The 12,743-nt window shown below is 56.4% G+C and overlaps 3 protein-coding genes across 3 annotated transcripts; 1 reads left to right on the top strand and 2 right to left on the bottom strand.

Moving 5' to 3' along the window:
* Positions 1–3,208: 3,208 nt before the first annotated feature.
* Positions 3,209–5,761, bottom strand: QBC33DRAFT_321319 (uncharacterized protein). The gene is made up of 3 exons (XM_060423592.1): positions 5,122–5,761; positions 3,265–5,016; positions 3,209–3,210 (listed from the first exon to the last, which is right to left on the bottom strand). The coding sequence occupies exons 1-2, from the start codon at positions 5,425–5,427 to the stop codon at positions 3,505–3,507; spliced, it is 1,818 nt and encodes a 605-aa protein (XP_060285685.1). The 5' UTR covers positions 5,428–5,761; the 3' UTR covers positions 3,209–3,210; positions 3,265–3,504.
* On the top strand, positions 5,760–8,112 carry QBC33DRAFT_321197 (uncharacterized protein). Its single transcript, XM_060423590.1, has one exon. It carries the CDS (start codon positions 5,918–5,920, stop codon positions 7,964–7,966), a length of 2,049 nt encoding a protein of 682 aa, XP_060285684.1. The 5' UTR covers positions 5,760–5,917; the 3' UTR covers positions 7,967–8,112.
* A 1,756-nt stretch (positions 8,113–9,868) lies between these two features.
* QBC33DRAFT_321496 (uncharacterized protein) lies at positions 9,869–12,314 on the bottom strand. The gene has a single exon (XM_060423593.1). The coding sequence runs from the start codon at positions 12,189–12,191 to the stop codon at positions 10,029–10,031; it is 2,163 nt and encodes a 720-aa protein (XP_060285683.1). The 5' UTR covers positions 12,192–12,314; the 3' UTR covers positions 9,869–10,028.
* Between the last annotated feature and the right edge of the window lie 429 nt (positions 12,315–12,743).

The raw sequence follows: 12,743 nt of genomic DNA, 5'->3' as shown, positions 1-12,743 counted from the left end.
TTGATTGGGGATCCCCCAGCTAGATTTTCTAGAATACCTCTGGGTACCTAGTGTCTACCGCCTGTAAGTGGGCGAGGACCCATGTCAATACCTAGGATATTCTTATGGCCCGCCCAATGACGTATGTGGCGCGTGCCTCCGCTTCCAGAGGTGCCGGAAAGGGGTCCAGACCAGATGGACCCCTTGGAAGAAGCTCTTGTTTGGGGCAAGTGCAATGATGATGACGAGATCAGGATTCCATCTAATCCCAGCTATCCTTGTCCCTGCCACAGCCAGCGTACGCCGTTGAATTTCCTACGATAAGGTCAAAGTTTTGCAAAGTAAGCGCATCTGCACATATTGAAGTCAGTTTCCGGCTTGCATGACAGCTATCGTGCGCAACGATTTTCTGCATCTTTTGGCCAGGCCTGATGCGCCCGCAACTAGGCACCTAGAGTGAGAGGGGTTCCTGGGCCCTGGGGGATTCCACCTTGGCGGGTCAAACCTGCCGCCGCCCTTTCTCCTACCTAGGCACAGATAGAACTACTACATATGTAGAGTAGTGTGGCATAAGCCTTTCGCTATTCCAAGGGCTGTTCTCCACTCCGGGCCAGTTGGTCTCCACACCACACAAACCCCAAAGCAGAGGCAAGCAGCAGATTGAGATGAAGGCAGTCAAGGGGTCCGCTGCCCCTCCAGAAGTCCCCTCACCAGCCGCCCTATAAGTCCGAGAATCCCACCCAATCAATCACCATGATCTTAGGACCCCAGTCAGGTGCCTTGGATCGTCGCCCATCCGCATGTCAAGATCAAGAAGTTCCACCATGGCCTTATGTACCAGCTTTGTGCCTATCGCCTTCCCGCCTGCCGGTAGCGTCGGTCATTTCTATTCCCGGCACCACTGGTAGGCAGATTCCCTCCTCGCACGTGTACATACATATACAACTGCAGGTTGCAACCTACCTAGGTACAGCTTTCAAAGGTTAGGCAGGAGTTTGCGATCTCGGAAGGTGCCAACTCAGAATGCTTCGCTCTCTCAAAAACTCTTTTTTTTTTTTAAAAAAAAAAAAAAAAAAAAACCGCCGTTGTGGGTCCATTCAAATCTGCTGCCCTGAAAAACATGCAGTTTTCCTGCATGCCCCCCGCTAAGTTGTCAAGTGTCTGTAAAAAAGTCAATTTCCATAAAGGAAACCCCATCTTTCTGGCTAGTTCACTCATGGGATTCCTCGCAACTTGTTTTCGGGCCATTTTGCCATGCTTCTCAATTCAAGCTTCCTTGGATTGGAACAAAAGAAATTAGAATGGCTGGGCTGGCATATGGCGGGGAAAGCCATCCGCATGGAGGCCGAGACAACGGCTTGGTGTCAACTGCGGCGTCATGATAAGTGAGCTAGATCGAGATTTTGGAGCGAGATCGAAACTTTGACAGGCTGGAGTCCTGGACCATGGGATGTGGGGCAGGGGACATGGCGGGACAAGCCCCAATCAGAGGAGAGTAGGGGGTGCCTATTCGGGCTGTCTTACAACGTACACAGCAAGAAGTTTACCGTTGTACTGTACCTTGAAGGACCTTATGTTCCGCCGCTAATCCACACCCTAAACCTCCACTACTCCCATGTCCCTGAAAGCTGGTACCTTAGGTCGGGTTCGGAATCCCATCAAGTCAAGAGTTCGGATCAAAAAGCCCATATTTTAAACTTCGTCGCGCCATGTCAACGCCCCGAGGCGAGCCGGATGCGGAGCACAACATTAGGACGGACCCTTGATCCTATCCCGACACCCTGAACGATGAAAGCATCGCCACTTATGCGTACGTTGCACAGTAGGTGCGCTCCGGTACGCTCGTATACGCAGTAGGAGAGGGGTTTACGCGTCCACGAGATATATATTCTCATCGATTCTTAGCATATCCCCAGTCCTAGTCTTAATCTCGTGATTTTGGCCGCCTAGAGGTTGAAAACTAAAACAGCCCCCTCCCTTTTTTGCTGCCTTGTTTAGTTTTCATGCAGCTTCACTACAGCGAGGGCAAAGACCTGATTCATAATTCTGTAACGAGCGTTCATACTTGGCACCCCAATGCCTTCCTGGCTGGGAGGCTTGCAGAAGGCTCACTCATATCCAGAGTTGTTTACTCGGCCATTCGAAATTAGACCACAGTCTAGATCATAGCCGGTTGTTCTCACCGAGAAATGCTGACATACACAGTAAACGAACCAATTAACGCTAGGTATATACCTAGTACCTACATTGGTACCTGAGGGCTGTTTGAACACGAGGTCGTCGCCGACCATGCCGGATCCGATGGGTCCCAAACTTGATGTCAGAAAGGCCGCGTGGCTCACCCCCCTCTCTTAGCCAGAACAAGTCGCAATCGGCGAGGAAGACCACCTGAAATTGAGCGCTGCTCATTACAATTTACAAGTGCTTGAAATTCATCATGTCCGAGTGAGCGAAAAGTGCCGAATGCCGAGCTACCTAGGACCCCTGCCACATTCATCCAACACACCCACCCGCTCCCCTCCAAAGCGAGAGCTCCCTTGTGTTAGGGTGCTGCGCCAAGACATTGCTCTTTAAGAGACCCTGGATTTGGCGGCCTTGGCATTCTCGCCTGGCCCATCAGTGGCTGATCCATGGCATTCTCAGAATGCCATAATTTTACACATGCATATTCGATTCGGGATTCGAAATGGGGCATTGGTAGAGGAAGGGAAGGGGCTCATGGGGTCCCCTGTGTTTGTCTGTCCAGTCCAGCGCACACCAGGGGTCGGGGACCAGGGACCCCGTGTGTGTGGTGTGGGTGTGTCGGTTGCGCTCCTCCCCGCCCTGTGCTACCTCCAGAACGCCGCCTCCCGCCGCATCTCTCTCACAACCTGCCAACTTATCTGCGTTGTGGTAACCGAGGAACAATCTTCCAGCCGGAGCGTCTCCCCCGCCTCAAGCCACGCTGTCAGTGAAAGAGGGGGATGCAGGATATTTGGGACAGGATAGGTATTTAGATGTGAGCGCGCAGTCCGACCCTTCCCGGTTGTCCAATGTCACCTGTCCCTCGCACATCGTATTCCCCGGCATGGCCACGAGACTCACTCGATCGATCAAGCCGATCTGCCGCAGGAGCCCAACCCCCTTACCTCATGCACGTACCATGCAGATGGGTAAGGACGACGACGATCGCCGGATTGCAGGTATAACAGATTCCACCCAGGGGACGGACTCGTATAAATCTTATCTGTCCTTTTGATGGGTCAACACTGCGCAAAATGGTATCGCCGTCGATATGATTCATACTGCTCAAAGGCTCAACACCCTCTAAATAACTCCCTTGGTGTATGATATGCCGTGTCGAGGCTTCAGCAATGTACTGTACAAACGGGTCAACCCTAGCTGAAATGGCCTTTTCAATCCCTCCCACTCCTAGACGCCTTGTAGAATGCAATAATCCTTTCCGCGGCATCCGTAGCCACCTGTGCCTGTGCCGCCATCACTGCCGGGAAAGCTCCCAACGTAGCCAACCGCTAGGCTATGTGCCTAGTTGGACCCCTTCGTTGCCCCCGTATCGACACGCTTCGCCGGCGGCAAGTTGGGCTTTTTGAAGGCAGCACCGTTCGCGGAACCCCCGGACGAGGAAGCAGCCCCCGAGACCTGGGTGAAGGTGCCGCCCTTGAACCAGCGGTCCTCGTCGGCCTTGCGCTTGCGGCTCATCTCGGCCTGGACCTTTGGGTCGACGAGCTCGAGACCCTGCAGCGGCGTAAAGGCCAGCGACGAGACTGTCCCCGCCGTCGAGCCCACCGTGCTCCCGACGCCCGACGTCCGCAGGCCCTTGCCCTGAAGGCTGATGTTCCCTGCCCCTCTGGCCCCGAGGCCTCCCTTGAGCGACGACACGCCGCCACCCGTGTTCAGGCTTGTTGCGCCGCCCCAGCCCTTGCTCTTGGCGCTCAGCTTTGCCCGCGTGCGGTTGTCGATCTGCGTGGCCCGCAGCCGGCCGTCCCCCTGCTGGCCGATCATGCCCATGCCGGCGGTCTGGTCGCCTGTGCCGTAGCCGACCTCCTTCTCCTCCTTCCCAAATGCCATCCGGTTCTGGGCTTTCCGGAGATCCGTCATCGCCGTGGCCTCCTTGGCCTTGCGCGCGCGCCGCCCACCTCGCTTCCGGCTGGGCTTGTCGTCGGGCACCGGGAGGGCTCGGGCGCCCTTGCCTAGCGGTTTCTGGCTGATCTTTTCGAGCCGCTCCAGACACTCATCCTTGAGCCTCTCACCCTCGGATCCATCGCGGAACTGGTGGAAGCAGTCGCTTCGCGCACACAGGACGATCTTGTTAGCGAACATGCGTATCGCTTGCTTCTTTTGGTCGGTGGCGACGGTGCGGATAACGGGGGAGTTGAAGATGTAGCCCTGCTGACGGATTCCAATGTTCGTCGCCAGGGCGCTGTTTGCCCTCTTCTTGGATCCCCACGCTGCGAGATTGCATGCCGGAGCCTTGGAAAGGCCGGTCAGACCACCCGCGGCGTTGAGCAGTTGCGCCGCCGTTAGTGAGCCGATCAGGGCGGTAAGATTCGGCGCAAAGACACTCATGCGCGACTGCACGTATTCCGTGAGGGTCCTCTTTGCCTTGTCCAGGGAAATGACCATCTCGCAAGCCCTGATGACTCGATCTAGCTCGTCTTGTGACAACTCCCGTCCTTTCGAGATCGTCGCTTCGACAGTAACGATCATAAGGGATGGCCCGTCTAGAACCGATTTCAGTGTCACGCCTAGCGGGTTGTCCGTTGAGTTTTGCTTGAGTTTGATGTTTTCTGCGTCCAAGGGCCCGTTTCCCAATATGGCGACGACCTTTGCGAATTCCACGGGATTGGTGATTAGGGATTCGAGGGCTGGAAAACGTGTTCCGTAATGGTCTCTAATAAATTTATGGACCAGAACTATCTCGTTATCGATGGACGTAGACAGGGTATTTGACTGCGTCAAGAGGCGGTACTCGGGATGATCCTCGATGTTTCCAATGTCGGCGGACTGCGGCGGCTGGGCCTGATAGAATGCGATTTTCTGCAACGTTGGTTCCAAAGTGTCAGGGCTATTGTTCGTAGATAAAAATGTAAACGTTTTGTCATGGTTGTTGACGCGATTCAACTGGGTGATGGTAGCACTAACCTCGAGCACTGGCTCCAGCGTCTTCATGAGACCCGCGACGGTGCGAACGTCGCGGACACCACCAAGCTGCATCTTCTCAATCTTTGCCTTTGTCTCTTCGGGGTCATCAGTTGTGTCAATCACGCCGCCCTCCACGTCCCCCATCTTCTCGTCTTCATCTCCATCCTCCATGTCAACGTCGCGATCGCCATTTTCAACTGCGCCGGTGCCTAATCCATCAAGGAAGCCATCGTCTTGCTGGTCATCTCCGGCCTCAGAGCCCGAGTCTTCGAAATCTTGAAGGAGTTCATCAGCAAGAGTCGACATGTTGCCTGGTGATCGTAATCTTGATCGTGGCGACGAGAGTTTGGAGTCGCTCAAGAGCTGCGAAATCCTGAACAGCTCTGGGCCAAAAGTTACGCGACGCCAAGAACTGAGGCCCGTGAATGTGGCGTTGCCTCGTTAGCAACTTAGATATCCGTAGTCTTGCTTGGAAAGCCTGCTAGTTCTTGCTGACTGCGCCGAGAGAAGAAAGGTAATTAGGTGACTTGAAAATGGCTCTACCTGAATGAAGAAGACTGACGTGAAAAATGTCGTCCTTTGCTCGGGGAAAGGAAGGAGTCATCCAGTTGCCACTATGTTGAAAGCTTGCCTGCGCCACAGTTTGCCTTTGGAAGGCTCGGCGGTCACGTGTACCAAAAAGTTTCGAAGAAGGGACTATCCGTCTGCGAAGCCAGTTCACTTTTAAGTAAAGATCGCGCCCTCCAAAACCACAGAAGATCAAATCGAAGCGGGCGACAAGGACATTTCCGCCAGGATGGAATCCTCCCGCGGGCCCCCCCGGGTCAAGAACAAGGCGGCGGCGCCCGTCCAGATTTCCGCCGAGCAGCTTCTGCGCGAGGCCGTCGACCGGCAGGAGGTGGCCCTCCAGGCGCCGACGCAGCGGTTCGCCGACCTCGAGGAGCTGCACGAGTTCCAGGGCCGCAAGAGGCGCGGGTTTGAGGACTACGTCCGCCGCAACCGCGTGAGGCTCGATAACTGGCTGAGCTACGCGCAATGGGAGCTAGAGCAGAAGGAGTTTGCGCGCGCGCGCTCCGTCTTCGAGCGCGCCCTCGACGTGCACCCGAATAATGTCCAGCTGTGGATCAGATACGTCGAGTCCGAGATCAAGAACCGCAACATCAACCATGCCCGCAACCTCCTGGACCGGGCCGTCACCCGGCTCCCCAGGATCGACAAGCTCTGGTACAAATACCTGTACGTGGAGGAGATGCTGGGCAACATCCCCGGCACGAGGCAGGTTTTCGATCGGTGGATGAAGTGGGAGCCAAATGAGCAGGCTTGGAGCGCGTACATCCGCCTGGAGAAGAGGTATGGCGAGTTCGACCGGGCTAGAGACATCTTCAGGGCCTTCACCATGGTCCATCCGGAGCCGAGGAACTGGATCAAGTGGGCCAAGTTTGAGGAAGAGTTCGGAACCAGCGACTTGGTGAGGGAGGTCTTCCAGACCGCCATCGAATCGCTGGGAGATGAGTTCGTCGACGAAAGACTCTTCATCGCCTACGCGAGATACGAGGCGAAGCTCAAGGACTATGAGCGGGCTCGGGCGATCTACAAGTTTGGCCTTGATAACCTCCCGCGGTCCAAGTCGATGCTCCTGCACAAAGAATACACCACCTTTGAGAAGCAATTCGGCGATAAGGAAGGGGTCGAGGACGTCATCCTCTCGAAGCGACGGCGTCAGTACGAGGAGCAGGTAAAGGAGAATCCCAAGAGCTACGACATGTGGTTCGACTATGCCCGCTTGGAGGAGACATCTGGGGACGTGGACCGCATCCGGGACACGTACGAAAAAGCTGTGGCGCAGGTGCCACCAACCCAAGAGAAGCGGCATTGGAGGCGGTATATCTACCTGTGGATATTCTACGCCGTATGGGAGGAAATGGAAGCCAAGAACGTCGAGAGGGCACGCCAGATCTACGACACCTGCCTCGGACTCATCCCGCACAAGAAGTTTACCTTCGCCAAGGTCTGGCTCCACAAGGCCTACTTCGAGATCCGCCAGGCTGAGTTAACCGCGGCCCGCAAGACGCTCGGGCGGGCGATAGGCATGTGCCCCAAGGACAAGATCTTCAAGGGATATATCGAACTCGAGCAGAAGCTGTACGAGTTCGAGAGATGCCGGACACTGTACGAGAAGCATATCACGTATAACCCATCAAATTGCCAAACCTGGATCAAGTGGGCCGAATTGGAGAGAGGTCTGGACGACCTCGACCGGACCCGCGGCATCTTCGAGCTGGGCATCAGCCAGCCGGTCCTCGACATGCCCGAGGTCGTATGGAAAGCCTACATCGACTTCGAGGAGGAGGAAGGTGAGTACGACAAGACGAGGTCCCTGTACGAGCGCCTTCTGGAGAGGGCCGACCACCCCAAGGTCTGGATCAGCTACGCGCAGTTCGAGATCAACATTCCCGAGGCCGAAGCGGAAGGGGCCGAGGGCGCGGAGGAGGAAGACGAGGAGGAGCGGCCGGTCAGCGAGGAGGCCAAGGCGCGGGCTCGGAAGATCTTCGAGCGCGCGCACCAGAGCATGAAGGACCGCGAGCTCAAGGCAGAGCGGGTGTCGCTGCTCAACGCCTGGCTAGCCTTCGAGCGCACACACGGCTCGGCCGAGGACATCGGCAAGCTCGAGGCGCAGATGCCGCGCCGGACCAAGAAGAAGCGCAGGCTCGAGGACGACTCGTGGGAGGAGTACGTCGACTACGTCTTCCCGGCCGACGACCAGCAGACCAAGAATCTGTCCAACCTCCTGGCCATTGCGCAGGCCTGGAAGCAGACGGGGGGGAACATTGCTGGGGATGCTTAGTCGCGACCAAATGGCTTTTTCTTTCTTTTCTTTTTCTTTTTTTAGACGTCGTTCCTATCATTGCAAGCCCCGTGGTTCAGGCGATGACTACTGCTCCTGGCTGGGGGCATTGGTTCATGATGGATGATGCGGCTGGGAAAGCTCATCGTTAGGTGAGAATGCACCTTACTGTAATCTACCTTGTGTTTTATTTTTTTGAAAAAGCCAATGCCGTGCAGCCGGGATCCCAGGAATTACCGGAGTATCTTCACCTAGCTTTCATGATTGGTAGGCTGTACGGTTGGATTTCGCAATGTCTCACGCAAAACGCGGAATTGACTTAACTGGCAAACCATTGCTTCGACCTGTGATTCTGAGAAAGCGAGGCGGATGGTGGGGTTTTTGGATGTTCCGGGCGCCTTTGGCATTTGCCAAGCAAGCTCTTCCCGCCACCCGTTTTGCGGGAGATCCCATCGGACGGGTCCGCAGATTATCGATGGGCTGTTTGTCTTGGCATCGCCGACCTCATGTCTTCCCGGGCGATGGCGTCTTCTCGGGGAAGCGCGGCGGGGCGCAGATCTCTCCAACACATAGCAGACAAAACCGCACTGCTGGGCCCTCGCAATTGTAAAAGTGCGTCAGACATTCGCCGGAATGGCCCCGTTCATTACTGGAGAACTGGCCGAAGGCGAAATGTATGAATTGTCCAGAAGAAAAAAACTACTTGTGTTTTGTGTCTCGACTAAAACAACCACAGGTCGAGCCATAGCCGCCTTCTGAACGCTCTCATAACGACGGGGAATCGGTTTTACATCCGACCCATATTAAGGTCACAAATGCTGGGAGAGAGCTGGCTGTGAGGGAAGGAACGTGGAGGAAGAGAGGGACGGGAACCAAGGCAACGCGCCAGTCCGCATAACCGTTACGTAAATTTGCAGCTATGAACGGCCGTAGAACTCATGAGTACGTAGGTAGGTGAGTAGGTGGGTAGGTAGTAGGTAGTAGGTAGATACCTGGTAGTTTAAGAAAATGTAAGCAATGGAGGAGACAGAGAGGGAAGGATTAAAACGAAAAGCCGAAACCCGAAAGTCATGATCGTCACTTCTTGGAAAAGATTGTACCTAAAATGAACCAACGAAAAAAAGAAGAAAAGAAAAGGCAAAAAGGACCTATGTAAGTAGACGTAAAAACACCGACCTCCCCTTTTTCAACCAACTTCAATCTCGCTTTCCCATCCTCCCACTATTCCAGTCGGGCAGCAATAACCCATCCAGATCGATTCTCGAATCTCGCTTCGGGTCGTTGGTCGTTGGTCGTTCGTCGTTCGTCATACCTATTTCCTGTTTCGGCGGTCGAGTCGGCCTCGCAGCAGCCCCGCCCTGTGGCCCCAAACATTTCCGACCATAGTTACACCTGCATTGCATGCTCCGGATAATCGCCCCTCACCTCCCTCTTCCGTCCCGCTTATTGGAAACACACAAAATGATTCCCCGGGTCAAAAGAAAGGAGCAGGTTGCCGATCAATGGGAGGGCACGGATTGCTTTTGTATAACGTAACGCCCGACGGACTTAGTGGCGGCGTCGATCATCTGTCACACGCAGGGGAGAGGGCTCCATTAGTGCTTGTTCAAGTAATAATAAAAGTCAAAAACCTGGATTGTTCTTGGAGAGAGGGAAGTGCACAACCAGCCTGCTGGTGCTTCTATCTGCAAAAGACAGGTGTATGTGTATGTTGCATGTGTGGTTCATGGGAAGGGGAGTAGAGGAGTGCGGGCCAAGGCAAAGGAGGGCCCATCAATGTCATAGCCAAAGCAGGTGAAGCGCAGTAGAGAGTGCCGCCATCCAAAAAGGCCGGCCAGAGGGAGAGAAGGCCGCGCTCCTCCATCCTCGAAATGCCGCTCCAGATATGAGTTCAAACAGTTGTTTCATCCTGTCATAACAGTCGTGAACCGTGAATGAGTTTGCCGGTTCGTGACATGGTCGCAGCTTGATGACGATACAACAGGCTTGGTGGAGAGGGATGAAGTGATTTGTGAAAGGCAGCACCATACATGGCATGGAGTGGGGGTTCCAATCTCCTCTGTTACCTCCTATCGGAGTATCCGACAGGAGGGGCGGGAAGGGCCGAGTATGGGTTCCCGTCCGAGTAACGGGGCCCATCATCGTACCGATCCGCCCTCGGAGGAGCTACGGAAGACCAGTCGTCAGCCCTGCGTCTGCCACGGCCGCTGCTGCTGTTGCTGCCATCATCATGGCTGTCACGGCTCGTCAGGCGCTTCTGGCGTTCGAGCCGCCTCTGGTGGCGGATGGCCCTCTCTTCTTGCCACTCACGCCACTCGTGGCTCTTCTCGCGGACCTCCTTGAGCTCCGAGACGGCACTCTTGATGCCCAGTGCTGCGATGCCCACCGAGGCCGCATCCTGCAGCAGCGCCTTGGACTTGAGCTTCTTCGCTGCCTCGGGGCTAAGCCTCCCCTCCTTGACCGCCTTCTGCCGCGCACTCCGCTTCTCCATGCTCTGGTAGACATTGTGGGCCGCGTGTATGGTCGCCACCGCCGCCAGGCCAGTGGTAAGGATCTGCTTACCTCTTATCTTCTTCGCTCGCTTCTGGTCCTCGTCCGAATCTCCGAGATCCGATTCCGACATGGAGCCCCTCGAGGCGTCCCGTCTTCCGCCTCCACGCTGCCGGGAGCGGCTGCGGTCACGCCCGCCACGGGACCGGTCGTCGTCGTGGCCGTCCCGACCTCCCCGGTCACGGCCGTGGCCTCGGGAGTGGTCGTCATACTCATCATCCGAATCATGCCGGCGGTGTCGGCGCGAGCCACGCGGTTCGTCGAAGTCATCTTGATGTTTCCGGTCGTGGCGGCGGTCGCGGTCGTCGTCATCATCATCAGGCCCATTGCCGATGCCGAACTTGGCCAGGCTCCGTCTTGCCGTATCGACCACGCTGCGGCTGCGACTGCGGTGGCGGCGCCTATCGGGGGATGAACCGCGGCTGTCGTGCGAATCAGCACTAGGGCGGCGCGAGCGGGATCTCTCGCGGTTGTCCATGAGCTTCTTGGCGCCAAAGGCACCGAGTCCGGCAGTTGCTAGGGCCGCCAGGCCGGTGGCACCGCCGCCGCCGCCGTCTGACTTGGCGCGAGAGCGAGATCGGCTGCGGCCCGTCTTCTTGTCTTCTTCGATATTCCTCTTGGAGCCGTTGATGACGCGGTTGCCAACAAGCCCACCAATGACGGACTCGGCAAGAGCAAGCTTGTTTGACTTTTCGGGATTCTGAGCTGCGTCGATGGTGGCGGCACCAGCAGCCGCGGTGAGAATGCGCTTGGCCTTCTCGCCCTTCCACCCGCCGGGCTCCTTGGAGACGCGGAAGGCTTCGGTGGCTCCGGCGATGAGGGATGCCATGGCAGCCTTCTGCACCTTGTTAGCACCCTCCCCTCGGCCCTTGGGGGATGCGGAGCCATGGCGGCTTCGAGTGTCGGACTTCTTGTCATCGTGACTGCTGCCGCCAGTTAGCGCCTTGACGGCGCCGCCGAGACCGGCAGCGGCAAGGGCGCCTTCCAGAAAATTCTTGTGTCCCTTCTTATCCTTGGAGTCGTCGGCATCGTCGGAGTAATATCCGTCGCGGCCTTTATGAGCGCTAGGGTCCAACTTCTTCTGGTGCTTGTTGTAGAACTCGGTTCCTTGATAACCAGCAAAGGCTCCGGCCGCGCCCAGGGCGGCGGAAGCCAAGACATTCCGCTGGACGTCAACGCCCTCCTGCTTGGCCCCACGGCGGTCGAAGAGCTCCTTGCCTCCGATTGCGACGGCGGCGCCAGCAAGGGCAGCGATGATCTGCTCTTGTTTGCCGAGCATGCGGGCTCGCTTCTTCTCCTCGTCATCGCGGTGGTGGCTGTCACCCTTCTTGGACCGGCGGTCATAATCGCGGTCATAATCGCGGTCACGGTCATCGCGAGAATAGTGAGAACGACGATCGTCGTAGTCGTCGAAGGGCCCGGCTGAGCGGGCTCGGCGGATGTCCCTAGTATAGCCCGGCGGCGGGAAATCTCGATGAACCTCCTCCACCGAGAGGTCGCTATCCTCTCGTGGGCGGGGAATCAAGTCTCGCGAGTGGGTACTCAGGTAGCTATCTCTAGCGTCTCTAGGGTCGGCGTATCGCGGGTCCCGGTCGTCACGGCGGTCCTCGCGATAGTAAGTGCGGCGCGACGAGCGGTCCCGAGCGGGAGCCTCGTCCGGGTAGTAGGCAGACATGGGGGAGAGGAGTCGGTGGCTATCGCGCAAGCCAGGGGAGAGAGCAGGCAACGAAAACAGGAGCCTCGGCGACGGGCGACAGGGAGGTGATGGATTTATTGGTTAGGCACGCGCTGGCAGATGTTGGAAGATGTGCGTATGTTAAATAAAATGTTATTTTTGAGGGGTGTTAAGTATTCTCAAGTGAGGAGGGGGGGGAAAGGTCGAACGGTGGGCAGTCGGTGGAGGCTTGCAGGAGAAAGAGGGCTAAGTAGATATGTAATAAAGCCGCGCAGATAATGCCATGGACAAGTCAGATGCAGGGCGATGGGGCAGTGATGCACTACCAGCCAGGCCGCTGCCGTCGCTCAAACGTTGCGGTTGTACTGTACATACAGCTGACGATATGATGTGCTTGGAGCTGAATTGGACGCTGTACGATGCACCAAAATTCGAGGGAAAGAATGAAAGACGACAAGACTGAAACGAGGGACCTTCCTTGAAGCGCACGGAATAACAGGGCAACTTGGTGGTGAGACCAGGCAGGACCTCCAGTAGCCCTCCAGGTGGTTT

Source organism: Phialemonium atrogriseum (assembly GCF_030411735.1).
Source record: "Phialemonium atrogriseum strain 8032-3 unplaced genomic scaffold QBC33scaffold_6, whole genome shotgun sequence".
Classification (NCBI taxonomy): Eukaryota; Fungi; Ascomycota; class Sordariomycetes; order Cephalothecales; family Cephalothecaceae; genus Phialemonium; species Phialemonium atrogriseum.
This window is presented reverse-complemented; position numbering and strand designations above follow the sequence as displayed.